Genomic DNA, 18,540 nt, shown 5'->3' with positions numbered 1-18,540 from the left:
GACTTTATTAGGAACTTGTGGCTGGGTGTGGTGGCTTACACCTATAAACCCAGCACTTTGGGAGGCTAAGGCAGGTGAATCACTTGAGGTCAGCAGTTCGAGACCAGCCTGGCCAACATGGCAAAACCCTGTCTCTACTAAAAATACAAAAATTAGTCAGGCGTCATGGTGCACGCCTGTAATCTCAGCTACTCGGGAGGCTGAAGCACAAGAATCTCTTGAATCCAGGAGGAGGTTGCAGTGAGCCAAGGTTGCACCACTGCACTCTAGCCTGGGTGACAGAGCGAGACTCTGCTCAGTAAAAAAAAAAAACAAAAACAAAAAAACCCAGAAAACTTTTATGCAGCATTATGCTTGAAATTGCTCTTGGCCCTGTAAAGTAATTTATTTTAGTAAGATGAATAAAGAGCTCTGGGTATTTTGAGAAATCCATCAATTTGTTAATTACTCATCCTTTAATTCAATGCTCTGCTGCACATTTGCTAGTAACATAAATAGGAAGTATGTGTATTCTATAAATACATGAAGGGAGTAAAGAACATATTAGAATAGATACTAAGATAAAAAGGTAGACTTGAGTAAATATTTCCTGGTTTTCCTTAACCTTTTGGCCACGGAGACTGTAACAACAACCTAGCAAGTACAAAATAAGAAGTCATTTCCAGCCTCAGGCTGCATGGGAAAATAAGAGGGGATAAGCAGACAGGACAGAGAGGATGTGAGAAGCATCATCTTGCTAGAGGTAAAGGGCAAACTAAGCCACAGGAATAGAGTTAGAAACTACAGTCAAAGTAGTACTTTGCTTTGCAGCGAACAATACAATAAACTGGAGCCAGTGGATTTTAAAGTAGGCAAGAGTTTCCAAAAGAGCAGTAATAGATTATTGGAGGATCCAAGTTCTTCAGGAAAAGGGAGGGAGGGAATAATGGAGAGACAGATATTTAGTCTGTATATATTCAAGGCAAGAAGAATGGTACCTTTGATGACAAATGTATTGAAAGAGAGATGTGAAAACTAACATGAAACCTTATTAAGATAATGAGATAAGTAATGTCAACAGGAAGGCCAAGGAAGAGAAGTTTGCCAATTATTTTTAAAGTTTTCTCTTCAGTGCACAAAAGCACCACTTGTCAATGTCATCTAACCAAGAGCTGCCATCCCTAACTTCCTATTCCCAGTAACACTAGGCTCCCTAGGTTAATTCATGTGAACTCCAGGCCCAGATGAAATGAACCACTATTGACTAGATGACAGTTCTAAAGCCAGGACATTCCCTGTATTCACCCAGAGTTCCTAAAGTTTCTTAGCCAACAGCGTTTTCACTGTTAAGTCTGTAAAATCATCAACAGTAAATGAACCAAGACATTTAAGTTTTAATTTAAATGACATGTAGGCCACGCGCTGTGGCTCATACCTGTAATCCCAGCACTTTGGGAGGCTGAGGTGGTCAGATCACTTGAGGTCAGGAGTTCCAAGACCAGCCTGGCCAACATGGTGAAACTCTGTCTCTACTAAAAATACAAAAATTAGTCAGGTATGGTGGCGCATGCCTGTAATCCCCGCTACTCGGGAGGCTGAGACAGGAGAATTGCTTGAACCCGGGAAAGAGAGGTCACGGTGAGCCGAGATTCTGCCACTGCATTCCAGCCTGGGTGACAGAATAACACTCCATCTATAAAAACACACACACACACACACACAAAAGACATGTGGCTATAACACATAGGTTATTTATAGATTATATACTAAACACAGAATTGAAAGAGCAGCTAGGGCTGTAAGACAGAAACAACAACTTTTGTATAGGATTTTTAGCAGAAGGATAAAAGGTAAAAAATGTCAATAATTTGAACAAGCTAAAAAAAATGGGGAAGAAACAAAACCAAGCCTTGATTCTAAAAGTCTAGGGTAAGTAATGGGGATCAAAGCTCGGCTGAAGAAAAAGCAAGAATTCAACATGTAAAGAGAGGCTGCAAGAGGAGATGCCTTCATGTGACCTTGGATGTGAGGAGCAGAAACAACAGGTGAAGGCAGAGCCTAATACAGACAGGACTTCTAGAACAGTCTTTTTGAGACCTTTACAAGCCTTTCTATTTTATTTTAAACAGCTTTATTCAAATATAATTAACATAGCAGGCTTCTAGAACACTCTTTTTTGAGACCATTACAAGCCTATTTGATTTTAAACAGCTTTATTCAGATATAATTTACATAGCAGGCTGGACACAGTGGCTCATGCCTGTAATCCCAGCACTTTGGGAGGCAGAGGCAGACGGATCACTTGAGGTCAGCAGCTTGAGACCAGCCTGGCCAACAAGGTGAAACACCATCTCTACTAAAAATACAAGAATTAGCCAGGTGTGGTAGCAGGCGCCTGTAGTCCCAGCTACTAGGGACTGAGGCAGGAGAATCGCTTGAACCTGGGAGGCGGAGCTTGCAGGGAGCTGAGATCATGCCACCGCACTCCAGCCTGGGCAACTGAGGGAGACTCCATCTCAAAAAAGATAAAAATAATTTATATACCATATAATTAATGCACTTAAAGTATATAATTGAATGGTTTTTAATATATTCATAGATATGTGCAACCATTACCACCGTCAATTTTAGAATTTTTCATCACCTCCAAAAGAAACCCTAGCTCCTTTAGTGGTCATATCCCTAGGCAACCACTAATCTACTTTCTGTCCCTATGTATTTGCCTATTCTGGACATTTCATGTAAATAAAATCATATAATATGTGGCCTTTTGTGATTGGCTTCTCTCACTTAGCATAATGTCTTCAATGTTACAACAACCAGTTTGTAGCATTTATCAGTATTTCATTCCTTTTGTGGCCAAATAATATTCCACTGTATGGACATACCACATTTTGTTTATCCATTCATTAGCTGATAGATATTTGGGTTGTTTCTACCTGTACACTATTGTGAATAGTGCCACTATGAGTATTTGTGTGTAAGGTTTTGCCTAAATATTCTCAATCCTTTGAGGTATAGACATAGGAGTGGGATTGCTGGGTCATTATGAATTTTTCTTTACATCATAAAGACAGATTCCTGAGGTTAAGCCCATCCACCAGCACAGAAGTAATCTCTTCTGAGAGTCTAAGAACTCAGTAAACCTTGATCTATGCAATGACGGATAATAGCAATAGAAAGCAGCTGCAGACCAAAATGCTAAATAAAGCACTTCTAATAGAAGCAGAAAAAGGTACAAGAAAGAACATGCTGCAGCACAACTTAAGCCCCAAACCAGAAGACCAATGGGTCTTTTCTTGACTGTAAACCTTAACGGGCAAGTAGCTGACACACAACTAACCAAAAAATAGACACATTAGCATCTGAGCTAAAAAAAAAAAAAAACAAAAAAAAAAAGTGATACATTCATATTGTTTTTACAGCAAACAGATGGCATTGCCATTTATTGACTTTTTTGTGCCTATCTCTTTAAAATGAACAAACGAGAGAGAAACGGACAAAAGGAAACTCAGGAAACGGACAATGCAGGGTGCAGAGGCAAATTAATTAAAAAAAAAACACGATAATATCCTTAGAGCAGTAAAATAAAACTAGAGCAGAATTCTAAAAAGGGATTAATTTTAAAAATAAGGATTCTTGGAAATTTGTAAGATAATGGAAATAAAAGTTCAATAGAAGGGCTGGGAATCTGAAGTCAAGGAAATCTCACAGAATAGAATAAAAAGTTGAAGCGATAAAAAACAGGGAGTGATGTCATGAAGCCCAACATCCTCTTAATATGACTATCAGAAAGAGACTAAACACACAGTGAAAAGGCAAATATCAAGAAAATAATGGGAAGTTCAAAGACCACAGCCCAATAAGTAAGAAAAGGCCCACACCAAGTCACATCACTGAAACTTCAGAACACAGCTTAAAAAAAAGAAAAAAAAAAAAAAGTTAAAAACTCTAGTTAAACAAAAGTAGACACCCAAAACTGGTCACATAAGAAGGAAGAGGAATTGTAATAAACGTTGTCTTCTCAAAAAGAACAGCAGGAGTGACATCAGCAAAAATAGAAGAGAAAGAACCTGCAAAAGTCTATCCTCTATCAAAGCACCAAAAAAAAAAAAAAAAAAAAAAAAAAAAGAAAGAGCGGGGGAGGGGGGTGCAAAAATCATTTAGAATCTACTTTGACAGAATTCTGGAAATTAACTAAAGGCATGCAGCAATCCGGGGAGCATTTATTCAAGTAAAACAACTGAATCCGTATAAGAACAGTAAGCATTTTAACTTGCTCCCATCTGCTCCCCCTCCCTCCAATCAATATGCAATCAGAGTGAAACCAGCAGCCTGGTAGCTGCTGGGAAGACTGTATTTATTTGACCTGACTCTGAGCTCCCCAGTACAAAAGTCTTGCACCCCACCCCCATCCCTGGAAACATCTGTCAAAAACAATTAGAAGTAACTGATTAATTTGAGGGCTGCAGAAGAAACTGGACAACAGCTAGGGCAAACAATAAGGCTAACCAAAAAGCTTAACAGGAAGGTCTAGGGAATGAGATAGCCATAGGGGCTTTGAAAAACTCAGCTATCTCCTGGGAATCTGGAAGGCCATACTCATGCCCAGGGTCATGCTCAGGAAAGACACTGAGAAGGCCCTAAGCTCTATGCGAGCAGGACCTAAAGGTTAAGGCACAGTTGTCAACTGCTTGGCTGTGTTGAAAATATTTTCCTAAACACTTCTATGCACACACAGAGTCCCTTGGCAAGGACCTAAAGGTTAAGGCACAGTTGTTAACTGCCTGGCTGAGTGTTGAAGATATTCTCCTAAACACTTCTATACACACACAGAGTCCCTTGGCAAAGACTGGGAAACTTACTGATTCCAGGTATTTGAGGAAATCTCAGTCCAGTCATTAGCTGACCACTAAGCTAAATGAGCAGAGACTTCAGAGGCCACACACAACAAAGAATTCAAACTTAAAAGAATTAACTCCAAAAAAAAAAAATTACAAAACAACAACAAAGACAGCCTTGGGGAGACGGCAGTATCTGATCTGCAGAGCTGTCAAAATATATTATTTTAAATGTCCAGTTTTCTACAAAAATAACAAGATATGAAAAAAACAAAAAAGTATTGCCCATACACAGGCAAGGAAAAATCAGTCAATAAACTATACCTGAGTCAGTAAACTCACACTCCGTAAACAAACACTAAAGAACTAAAGTATGAGGATGTCTCAAAATAGAAAATTTTAAACGATACAACAATAAAATATAGGGCAATAAAATGATATGCATCAACATTTAGCAAAGGTGAAAAAAACAGGGTAGATATTATATAAGAGAACTAAGTTGAAATTCTGGAATTGAGAAGTACAATAAATGAAATGAAAAATAAACGAAATGAAAATTTCACTAGAGGGGTTCAACAGCATATTTGAGCATGTGAAAGAAAAGAATCAGTGAGAGTGAAGACAGGTCAATTGAAATTATCCAGTCTGAGAAACAGAGAAATGACTCATCACATATGTGCAATATTCAATAAGATTGTAACAGCTGATTTCTCATCCAAACCATGGAGGCTGGAAGGCAGTGAGATAACATATTCCAAAGTGCTGAAAGAAAAAGACTATCAACAAGAATTCTATAACCAGCAAAACTATCCTTCAAAAATGAAGGAGAAATTAAGACATTTCCAGATAAGCAAAAACTGAGAGAGATGATCACTGACAGACATGGGCTATCAAGAAATACCAAAGGGAATCCTTCAGGCTGAAACAAAAGGATACTAGACAAAACATTGAATCCATGTTTAGAAATAAACAGTGCCAGTAAAAGTTATTACAAAAGTAAATCTAAAGGAAAATATGAGTATATTTTTTGTTTGTAACTCTTTTTGTGTCCTATCTGATTTAAAAGACAATTGAATAGAACAATAATTATAAATCTCTGTAGACAGGCACACAATGTACAAAAATGTATGTTATATGACAATAACAGCACAAAGGATGGGTGGGGAGGGGAAAAGGCCTATTTAGGAGAAAAGTCAGTGTATACTATTGAAAGCAAATTGGTATTAATGTGAACTAGATTATAAATTAAGGTGTTAATTGTAATCCCCAGGATAATTACTTAAAAAACTCAAAGAAATATAGTAACAAAAACAAGAACGAAATTAAAATGATATAATACAAAATATCATTTTAACAAAAGACAGTGATAATGGAGAAATAATAAAAAATGATATGACATATATTGAAGACAAAACGGCAAACATAAACCAAAATTACTGTTAATTACATTAATAGTAATTATATTAAATTTAATTGATCTGAACATTCCAATTAAAAGGTGGACATTGGCAGAATGGTTTTAAATTCTAACTATATGCTATAAAGAGACACATTTTAGACTGAAAGGCACAAAGAGGTTTAAACTAAAAGTCTGGAAAGTTACACTATGAAAACAGAAACAAAAAGAGTTGGGATGGTTACACTAACTTCAAACAAAATATACTTTTAAACAAAAACTGTTATAAGAGACAAAATAGTACATTTTTTAATGATATAAGGTTAATACACAAAAAAGAGATAATAATTAAAAACATATATGTACTCAACAGAGCTCCAAAATACATGAAGCAAAACTGATAGAACTGAAGGGCGAAATAGACAATTCAACAATAATTGGAGACGACTTCAATACTCCACTTTCAACAATGGATATAACAATTACAAGATCAACAAGGAAAGACAAGCTTGTACAACACTGCAAACCAACTAAACCTAATAGCTATCTGTAGAACATTCAACAGCAGCAGAATGCACGCTTTTCTCAAGTACACATGGAACATTCTCCAAGATAGACCCTATGTTAGGCCATAAAACAAATCTCAATAGATGTATACTTGAAATCATACAAAGTATGTTTCCAATCACAACAGAATGAAATTTAAATGATTAAGAGAACACATGGGAAATTCACAAGTATGTGGCAATTAAACAACACAATCCTATTAACCAATGGAAAAAATCCAAAAGGAAACTAGAAAATACTTTGAGATGAATGAAAATGAAAACAAAACATTAAAAACTTGTAAGATAGACAAAGCAGTGCTTAAAGTAAAATTATAGTTGTAAAATGTCTCAAATGAATAACCAAAACTTCCACCTTAAGAAACTAGAAAAACAGGAGCAAAATAACACCACAGCAAGCAGAAGGAAGGAAATTATAATAAAGCCTAGAGTGTAATTAATGAAATACAGAATAGAAAAATGGAGAAAATCAATGAAATAAAAAATTGATTCTTTAGAAAGATTAACAAAATTGATAAATATTTAGCTATATTGACCAAGAAAAAAAAAGAAGACTCAAATTTATAAAACCAGGAATGAAAGTGGGGACATCACTACCAATCTTACAAAAATAAAAAGGATTATTAGGGAATACTATGAACAATGGTGTGTAATAATTAGATAACCTAAATGAAATGGACAAATTCCTATAAAAACACAAACTATAGGCTGGGCGTGGTGGCTCATGCCTGTAATCCCAGAACTTTGGGAGGCTGAGGCAGGCGGATCACGAGGTCAGGAGATCGAGACCATCCTAGCTAACACAGTGAAACCCCATCTCTACTAAAAATACAAAAATTAGCCAGGCATGGTGGCGGGTGCCTGTAGTCCTAGCTACTCAGGAGGCTGAGGCAGGAGAATGGCGTGAACTCGGGAGGCGGAGCTTGTAGTGAGCCAAGATCCTGCCACTGCACTCCAGCCTGGGCGACAGAGCAAGACTCTGTCTCAAAAAACAAACAAAAAAACACACACAAACTATAGACACAGCTCAGGAGCTCAGGAAGAAATGGACAATCTAAATAGATATCAAATGTATTGTTTATATTTATTTATTTAATTATTATTATTTGAGACAGAGTCTTGATCTGTCACCCAGGCTAGAAAGCAATGGCACAATCTTAGCTTACTGCAACCTCTGCCTCCCGGATTCAAGTGATTCTCCTGTCTCAGCTTCTCGAGTAGCTGGGATTACAGGCACACACCACCGTGCCTGGCTAATTTTTGCATTTTTAGTAGAGATGGAGTTTTGCCATGTTGGCCAGGCTAGTCTCAAACTCCTGACCTCAGGTGATCCACCTGCCTCGGCTTCCCGAAGTGCTGAGATTACAAGCGTTAAGCCACCGTGCCTGGCCTATTATTTATATTTATAAATAGCTATCCATAAATATGAATATATAACAAATAGAGATTGAACTAGTAATCAAAAGTCTTTCCACAAAGACAAGCTCAGGCCCAGAAGTCTTCACTGTTGTGTTCTACCAAACACTGAAAGAATTAATACCAATCCTTCAAAAACTCTTCCAAAATGTAGAAAGCTCATTCTATAAGGCCAGTGTCATCCTGATACTAAAACCAAACACATCACAAGAAACTACAGACCAATAAACATACCTTATGAACATCAACGTAAAAATCCTCAACAAAACAACATAAACCATAAAAAAATTGAGACTTATCCCAACAATGCAAGGTTGGTTTGATATAGAAAAAGCAATGTAATACACTACTTAATAGAACAAAGAACAAACCACACAATCATTTCAATCTTCACAGAAAAAGCACTTGACAAAATTGAACATCCTTTCATGATAAAAACACTCAAACTAAGAATACAGGCAAATTTCCTCAATCTGATAAAGGGTATCTATGAAAAAAATCAGAGCTAACATCATACTTAATAGTGAAAGACAAGAAGTTCTCCCCCTTAGTATCAGAAAAAAGACAAGGATGTCTCCTGTCAGCACTTCTATTCAACATTGTACTAGAGGTTCTAGCCACACTTACATCTTTTTGCAGAGACATGATCATTTATATAGAAAATTCTAAGTAATCCACAAAAATGTACTAGCAGTAATAAAGACATTTGGCAAGGATGCAGGATACAAGATCAGTACAAAAAAATCAGTTATATTCCTATCCACTAGCAATAAGCAATCCAAAAAATGGAATTAAGAGAACAATTCCATTACAATAGCATCAAAAATAATAAAATACTTAGGAATAAATTTAAAAGTCCAAGACTTGTACACTAAAAACCACAAAACATTATTGAAAGAAAGCAAAGAAGACCTATAAAGATGCCCTGTGTTGTAAGTGTAAAGATATCTTGTGTTCATGAATTAGAAGAGTTAATATTGTTAACTCTAAGATGGCAACACTTCCCAAATGATGCCCATCAAAATTCTAGCTGGCATTGTTTTTTTGCAGAAATTGACAAGCTGATCCTAAAACCCATGGAAATGCAAGAACCCATAACAGCCAAAATAATCTTGAAAAAGAAGTTGTAGGACTCACACTTGCAAATTTCAAAACTTAAAGCTACAATCATTGAGACAGGCATTAAGTACTTGCATAACGAGAGATATATACATCAATGAAATAGAACTGAGAATCCAGAAATAAACCCCATACATTTATGAGCAATTGATTTTTGACAAGGGTGACAGGGCAATTGAATGGGGAAAGAATAGGTTTTTCACAAATGGTACTGGGACAACTGGATATCCACATGCAAAAGAATGAAGATGAACCTCTACCTCAAACCATGTACAAAACTTAACTCAAAATGGATCGAAGACCTAAATATAAAAGCTAAAACTATAAAACTCTTAGAAACATAGGCATAAGTCGTCAAGACTTTGGAGTAGGCAATGGTTTCTTAGACATAAAACTGAAATAACATGCAATGTGAAAAAAAAATTGAAAATTTTCAAAACTAAAAACTTTGGCTGGGTGTGGTGGCTCACACCTGTAATCCCAGCACTGTGGGAGGCCAAGGTGGGAGGACTGCTTAAGTTCAGGAGTTCAAGACCAGCCTGGGCAACAAAGCAAGACCCCGTCTCTATTTAAAAAAGCAAAAAACAAAAAAACACAACTTTGTACTTCAAAGGATACTATCAAGAAAGTGAAAAGAACCCACGGAATGGGAGAATATACTTGCAAATCATACATCTCATCAGGGACTAGTAACCCCTATATACATATATATATATTTAGAGAGAGTGTATATATATATACACACACATAGTATACACACAAATAGAATATATATAGGGTGTATATATATACACACACATATATGTATATATGTATATGTATGTGTGTGTATATATATACACACACATAGAATCCCTATATATATATACACATATACATAAGAGAGAGAACCCTTACAACTCAACAATAAAAGACAGCCAATTTTAAAACTGAAAAAAGGATCTTAATCTACATTTCTTCAAAGATACACAAATGGCCGATCAGCAAATGAAAAGATGTTCAACATCATAGTCATTAGACAAATGCAAATAAAAACCACACTGAGATACCACTTCACACTCACAATAATGTCTACAATAAAAAAGACAGACTACAATTGTTGACAAGGACGAGGTAAAACAGGAACCTTCACACATTGTTGATGACAATGCAAAATGGTGCAGGTCCTTTGGAAAACAGTTTGGCAGTTTCTCAAGTTAAACAGAGTTTCCTATGATTCAGCAGTTCAATTCCTAGGTATATACATAAGATAATTGAAACACATGTTCACACAATAATTTGTACACAAACATTCATAGCCGTATTATTTATAATAACCAAAAAATAGAAACAAACCAAATGTCTATCAACTGATGAATGGATAACCCAAAGGTGTTATATCCATATAACAGAATATCATTTGGTCATAAAAAGGAATGAAGTACAAATGCATACTATAACATTATACTAAGTGAAAGAAGTCAGTAACAAAAGACCACATACTGCATGATTAAATTTATATAAAATGCCCAGAAAGAGAAATACACAAACAGAAAATAGATTAGTGGTTGCCAAGGGCTAGAAGAGAGAAAAACGGGAAGTGACTTCATAGGTACAGTGTATTTTCCTTTTTTTCTTTTTTTCAGATGGAGTCTCAATCTGTCACCCAGGCTGGAGTGCAGTGGTGCGATCTTGGCTCACCGCACCCTCTGCTGCTGGGTTCAAGCGATTCTCATGCCTCAGCCTCCTGAATAGCTGGGATTACAGGCGCCTGCCACCACACCCAGCTAATTTTTTGTATTTTTTGTAGAGATGGGGTTTCACCATGTTGGCCAGGCTGGTCTTAAACGCCTTACCTCAGGCAATCTGCCCAACTTGGCCTCCCAAAGTGCTGGGATTACAGGCATGAGCTGCTGTGCCTGACGGAGTACTTGGGTTTTTTCTTAGGACTGACGAAAATGTTCTAAAATGAGACAGCGGCAATACTTGAATAACCTTATGAATTCCACTGAATTGTACCTTTTTTAAAAAAGGAACAATGGATGCCTTCAAAATTTTGCAAGATGATTATTCTCAGCTTCGAATTTCATATACAAACTTAAATATTGGGATAATAGTATAGGGAAACTGGCCCTTGGGCTAGGGGAGGGGAGGGGAGCAGGTGCTCTATTAAAGAGAGCTAACTCCTCAACTACTATAACAGAAAGGTAATATTTACTGTTTAAAATGTAAACATTAGGCCAGGTGCAGTAGCTCATGCCTGTAATCCCAGCACTTCGGGAGGCCGAGGCAGGCGGATAACACGAGGTCAGGAGTTCGAGACCAGCCTGGCCAATATGGTGAAACCCTGTCTCTACTAAAATACAAAAAATTAGCTAGGCGTGGTGGCGGGTGCCTGTTATCCCAGCTACTTGGGAGGCTGAGGCAGGTGAATCACTTGAACTCAGGAGGCAGAGGTTGCAGTGGGCGAGATCACACTACCGCATTCCACCCTGGGGCAACACAGCAAGACTCCATCTCAAAAAAAAAAAAAAAAAAGTAAACAAAGACTAAGAATCTCTGAGTAATGAGGCCTACAAAGGGCCAGGAACTGACACATTTGAATTTTTATAGTCTCTGCATTTATTACTTTAATATAAATTTTTAAATGATTATTAAAAAAGAAAAACACTATCATACTCTTAAACTGGAGCCATGCACAGTGGCTCACACCTGTAATACTAGTGCTTTGGGAGGCCAAGGTGGGAGGATCACTTGAGGCCAGGTGTTTTGAGATCAGCCTGGGCAACAAAGTGAGACCTAGTCTCTACCCACCAAAAAATTCTTTTAATTAGCCAGGCTTGCATGCCTGCAGCCTGCAGTCCCAGTTACTCTGGAAGCTATGGGAGGAGGATTGCTTGAGCCCAGGAGTTCAAGGTCACAGTGAGTGATGATCACACCACTGCACTCCAGCCTGGGTGACAGAAAACAATTTTTAATAAAATGTAAAAGAAGAAACTGGGCCACCTGAACAATGTAATAGAAAAGGCCTAGCACTGGGGACAGAAGACTGGATATCATGTCCCATAGCATTTCTGCCCTGTGTGATCCTGAGCTAACCACTGTGTCTTAGTCTCCACACCTGTAAAAGTGAGGATAAAATTACCTACGTCATGAGAATCAAATGAAACCAGTAGATTAGAAAGCACTGTTTTAAAATTTTTAAAATTATATATTAAATACTATCTCCATAATACTGCAACTACCCAAATATTTTAGATCTTACTTATCAAAGAGATATTAATGATAAATTGTCTGTCTCCAAGATTTATTTTAACTTGAATCACCTCGACGGGGGACCTGCATAGAAAAGACTCAAGGGATAACTATAATCCACCAGCTCAATGAAGCAATGTGCTTATTATCTATTACAGACAAGATTCTTTTCCCCTGAGAGTAGATTATGTCTTTTAGAAATTATGCGTATGGTTACCTTTGCATGTCTGTTCATCAATTACAAAAAAAAAACAAACAAAAAAAACCATTAAACACATTTACCTTCACAGTCAAATCCTCATTACCCAGCGTAACATGAACTTGAATAGGGGGGTAAACACCTCTGTTGGCATGGTGTTCCATAGTGGCTCTCATTGCATTCTGAAATACATTAGGGTTGTATTAAAAATACAGCTTTTTAGAAAAGAGAAAGTGTAATTTTCAAGTACATATGCACTATTTGAAGTTTTTAAATTTGATGGAAATATGCCAAAGAATCACAATTCTTATAACCACATTTAAAGTTTTTTTTTTAATGGAGTCAATTTGGGGGGGATTTGAAGGATATTCTGACCTAAAGATTCCAACTAAATTTTGCTTATTTTCCAAAGTCAGACTTCAAAACACTTTTAACTAGTTACATTAAAGCAGAAAACTCTGTTCAAACACTTTTATAATTTTAGTAAATGATGGGCAAAACATTTTTGAAAATGTAGTTTCAGCTATATTTTTAGAACTATTTAAAAAACTGTCATAAATTTCTTTAAAGGAAAGCAATTTTTTTCATATAGTAGTAACAGCAATGGTCGTATTTGATGGAGCAATGAATCCCTTTATCTCTAGTTTGAAATTAAGGGTATTGACATTGTAAAGCTGCTTTGACTAATTTCTAAAGGAAATAGGGTACACAGTGCCAACATATCAGAAGCCTTAAACAATATCATGACATTCAGCATTGCAGTAGAAAATGATATAAACTAGATGTAACTAAAAAGGCATCCGAATTTGGAAGTAAGAGTGTGTGGCCCTGGCACAGCAATTGCGATTGAGTCCTCTTATGGAGGAGATTCCATCATTTCCACCAAAGGCAGTTTAAGATTAGGTTCCAGGTGAAAGCCATTATTACTGACATTATGTACAATATAATACGGAATGCCTCAATCATAGAACACAAGATCTTTATGCCACTGGAATTTCAAGGAAAAAATTCGTGTTAATGCTTGAAGTGCCCATCACTACTTGTTTAACTACTTGGATAAAAAGATTTTGGGGCTAGGTGCAGTGGTTTATGCCTGTAATCCCAACACTCTGGGGCAGGACTGCTTGAGGCCAGGAGTTCAAGGACAGCCTGGGTAACAGAGTGAGACCTCAACTCTACAAAAAATAAAATAAATATTTTAAAAAAGATTTTATAAGGTATTAAATACATTTTTGCTGTCTTGGAAGAAAGAACATTCTGCTGCTGTTCTAAGATATTCGGTCAGTTTTTCTGTGTTTCAGTGCACTTTTCCTTTACATTATCAGATTGAAAGCCACCCCCTCCTTCCTCTAGTTTGCTGCTGGCTGATGAAACAGAACTGAAGAGAGACTACAAGCTTCTGATAGAGGGCAATCATTTTCACCCACCAGGACCTGTGCCCCTCACTCCTCACCCATTTTCTTGTCAACCAGCAAGTATCATTGGTGGGGAAAAAAGATACTCTCAATATTAGTAGCATAATTTGTTTTCAAAATTTGTTGTAAAGAGCAAAGATTACAGCAGAAACCCTGTAAGTCAATATAAATGACCTCCCCCTCCCAAGAAAAGCCAGACCAAAAAAAGAATTCTGGTCCTTTGAGGGTAGCAAGTTGAGAATCACTCTTCTAAATATTGTTTTATAAAAACATAAAGATAACTCTATTGAGCACCTATATGTAATACGTTGTCACTGTACTGGACACTTAGTATGTTATTCCCAATAGCCATAAACAATCCTGGACAGTATTCTTGTTTTACAGAAAAGGAAACTGAGGCTCAGAGAGGTTGAGTGACTTGCCCAAGGTCACACACATATTAAGTGCCATAATTGGGATTCAAACCCAGGTCTTTCTGACTCCATAGTCTGAGCTCACCACTACATGGAGATGTCTCCCTGTGTTGATAAAAAGCTGATCTCCAGCAATGTGATATGATACTGACATGAAATGGCACTTCTTAATAGGAGAACCTAGTGGAATATTTGGCTTTCAGAGCAGATTCCTAACCTCAGAAAAGTACTGGTAAAGGTTATGTAATACTATTTTACAAACCTTGAAAAGTTCAAACACCATGTGATAGAGATGGGATGGTACATAAACCACTTGTATTGGCTGTCCTGGTGATTTTGCTACAGAGCAGAAGAGAAAAATATGAAAGTACAGAGAGATGTGCTTAAAGCATTTTTAAGAATAAACTGTGTAGTAATGAAAAGAAAACATTAACTACAGAGGACAGTATTATCTGGGGGAGAACTGCCACACCATTTCTTCAATGTATTAGTGTTTGAACCCATACCCACAAATATTTACAACTGATGATGACAAGAGTCCTGTGGTCACTTCTCACAATCTTGCATAACAATCGAACCAACCCATGCGCCCATTTTTCTCTAGGATGGTAAAGTCTTTTTAAAGATCGCTTAACTTTTGGGTAGGAATTTTACTTTCCAAACAGAGAAGTGTTAAAGTCTTTAAATTCCACAGTCCAATTCACATGCATACATTCTTCTTCTTCTTTTTTTTTTTTTTTTTTGAGACGGAGTCTTGCTCTGTTGCCCAGACTGGAGTGCAGTGGCACGATCTTGGCTCACTGCAACCTCCACTTCCCAGGTTCAAGCAATTCTCCTGCCTCAGTCTCCCGAGTAGCTGGGATTACAGGCGCCAACCACCACGCCTGGCTGATTTTTCTTTTAGTAGAGACGGGTTTCACCATATTGGCCAGGCTTGTCTCGAACTCCTGACCTTGGGAGCCGCCCGCCTCGGCCTCCCAAAGTGCTGGGATTATAGACGTGAGCCACTGCGCCCAGCCCATACATTCTTTAAGCCAGTTTCAAAATGTTTCACCTGGGTGGAATATTGTTTTATTTCAGGCATTTCGATGGATATAAAGCTGAATAAAAAATATGAGCTAGCATCGAGTTCTCGAGACAGTAATTAATTCTACATTTAAACACTTAATAGGAGCCCCACTGGGGGTGGTGATAGGGGTGTGTATAAAACAGACATTTAGTAGAACAAATGATTAAGACTCATGATATCTTAGAATTCTAATTCAACCAATAAATCAGACCTTCCTCTGAATAAACTCCCCCTTGGGAACAAAAATGGGACATCTGGAAATTGCTCACAGCAGTTCAGGTTTGCAAACTATCACTTACTTGTACACTGTGATTGTTATTTACCAAATGCTATGCTACCATCGTGGCTCAGAAGAGTTAATATGGCTTTAAAAAACCACCAAGCAATGCTGTTTTCAATTGCATAACTTCACTGCTCTCTCACTCTAAGGTCCAGAATACGGCTTAGTAAAAGCCTATTTTGTTTTATTCTTCCCACACCTTCTTAAAGTGTCATCTTAGGAAATGCTTTTCTCTGTCAAACTACCATGCTTTCAGGAAAAAGAGACTCATCAATCCCTCTTCAAGGCATCTAAACCTTTTTTGTCCAAAAGGCACTAATCAGGGTTAAAAGAAAACCATCAGAGACAAACAGATTCTCAAATAGATGAGCATCTTTCTTTCCTCTTTTATAACCCCAGTCTATGTCCTCAACAACAGAAAATTATTTACAACTCAGGAAGTAGAAAAAGGGTAAGTCTTACATTATTGAAGTGCATGTAAAAGTCAAATGTAACTTTCTTGGTATCATTTTCTTTCTATGACTAAACAGAAAATAAAAAATAAGCAAAGAATCAAAGTTATCAATTAAAAATAAAGAAAATGAGGCACAAAAAGCCAAATCTTTTCATAAAGAATCTGACTAAATTACATATATGTTTATAGATATATTTTTTACATGATTACTATCCTTTAGCCTTCATATCCAATGAAGTTGATGAAAAAGTCATCTTCCATTAAAACATTTAAATTCTTATCCCTTATCAAGTAACCAAAGCACTAATTATTGAGAAAAAGACAACATCAGGCTTACCATTTAGTTCTTCAAGTTCTAGTTCGGGAGAGTTAATATAATACAAATCACACAGACGCCTAGCATTTTCATAGCCATCTAGTGTGAATCAAAACAAAACAAAAAAGGATTTAATAAATATACTTCTCTTTCACGCATTAAGATGGCAATAGTATTGACAAATCAAAGTCTTAAACTCTCTACAGAAGAAAATATACTTTGATAGTTTGGTGAAAGTCTGCTTTTTTTTTTTTTTTTTTTTTTTGGTAGAGACATGGTCTCCCTATATTGCTCAGGTTTGTCTCCAACTCCCAGGCTCAAGCCATCCTCCTGCCTTGGTGCTAGGATTACAGGCATGAACCACTGCCCCCAACCAGGGAAAGCCTTTCCTTTTTTTTTTCCTTTGAGACGGAGTCTCGATCAACCAGGCTGGAGTGCGGTGGCGCTATCTCGGCTCACTGCAGCCTCCACCTCCCTGGTTCAAGCGATTCTCCTGCCTCAGCCTCCCAAGTAGCTGGGACTACGTAGGCACGGGTCACCACGCCCAGCTAATTTTTGTATTTTCAGTACAGAGGGGGTTTCACCATGTTGGCCAGGCTGGTCTCGAACTCCTGACCTCAGGTGATCCACCCGCCTCAGCCTCCCAAAGTGCTGGGATTATAGGCATGAGCCACTGTGCCTGGCCCAGGGAAAGTCTAAGTGTGACATGACAAAGCTGAATAGCCATAAACAATGAATGACAAATATAACTACAAAAAAAATGTAAAAGTCTATATGCTAAAAAGACACCAACAATGTAAAAAAGAAAAATAACAGGCTGGAGAAAATAATTGCCATCTATGTAACAAAACTTAAGAGTTGGTTAGGAAACACTCTTATCCATTGTTTGAAACCTTTTTGGAGATACCAAAATTTTATATGCATTTAAATGTTTTTAATTCTAGGAATCTCACCTCTAAAATACTAGCAAAAGTGAGCATGTATTTAAGGATGTTCACAGCAGTACTGCTGGTATTGGTGGTAGCAGAAAAAAATTAAAACAACCTAAGTGTGCATGAACAGGAGAATTAATTAACACATACTGATACATTCCATAGAGCCATTCAAAACCTTGGAGCATATCCAGATGTACTGAACAGCAAGATGTCTGTAAACTTGTAGAAAAAAACATAGAGCACCCCATTTTCTAAAAACAACAATGTAAGACCAACATCAATTGTGTACGTGTACAAGTGGTATAAATAGAAAAAAGTGTGAAATGATTCAAACCAAATTGTTATGAATCACTGCTCATAGTGTAAGAATTAGAAACAGGGCAGTAGGGACTTCAATTCTTTTTTAAGTGAAAGATACCCTCAGCTGGGCTCGGTGGCTCACGCCTGTAATCCCAGCTCTTTGGGAGGCCGAGGCAGGCAGGCAGGCAGGCAGGCAGGCAGGCAGGCAGGCAGGCAGGCAGGCATTCCAGACCAGCCTGGCCAACATGGTAAAACCCTGTCTGCACTAAAGATACAAAAATTAGCCAGGCGTAGTGTTGAGCATCTGTAATCCCAGCTACTGGGGAGGCTGAGGCAAGACAATCGCTTGAACTCAGGAGGCAGAGGCTGCAGTGAGCTGAGATCCCACCACTGCACTCCAGCCTGGGCAACACAGTGAGACTCTGTCTCAAACAAAACAAAACAAAACAAAAAAGATATCCTCTATAGTATCACCAAACTTTGCCTAACAAATAATTCTATCAATAAAATAGTCATCCTATACATAATGCACAAATAATACTATAAGGTTATTTTCAAACCCATGCATTTGTGCCTACCATTTTATCTCATGATACAAATAGATGTTT

The 18,540-nt window shown here is 37.4% G+C and overlaps 1 protein-coding gene across 27 annotated transcripts in view; it reads right to left on the bottom strand.

Annotated features, from left to right (window-relative positions):
* PDK1 (pyruvate dehydrogenase kinase 1) overlaps positions 1-18,540 on the bottom strand; it is a 161,749-nt gene that overhangs the window by 133,756 nt on the left and 9,453 nt on the right. For all 27 annotated transcript variants that reach the window (XR_010109498.1, XR_010109494.1, XR_010109493.1 and 24 more), the window contains 3 exons: positions 16,719-16,796; positions 14,841-14,917; positions 12,834-12,932 (listed from right to left, as the gene is read on the bottom strand). Coding sequence is in view for 3 of the 27 variants with exons in the window: in XM_063595445.1 (XP_063451515.1) it covers positions 12,834-12,932; positions 14,841-14,917; positions 16,719-16,796 (254 nt within the window). In the remaining 24 variants the exon portion in view is untranslated. The remainder of the gene's footprint in view (positions 1-12,833; positions 12,933-14,840; positions 14,918-16,718; positions 16,797-18,540) is intronic.

Source organism: Pan paniscus, chromosome 13 (genome assembly GCF_029289425.2).
Source record: "Pan paniscus chromosome 13, NHGRI_mPanPan1-v2.0_pri, whole genome shotgun sequence".
Lineage (NCBI taxonomy): Eukaryota > Metazoa > Chordata > Mammalia > Primates > Hominidae > Pan > Pan paniscus.
This window is presented reverse-complemented; position numbering and strand designations above follow the sequence as displayed.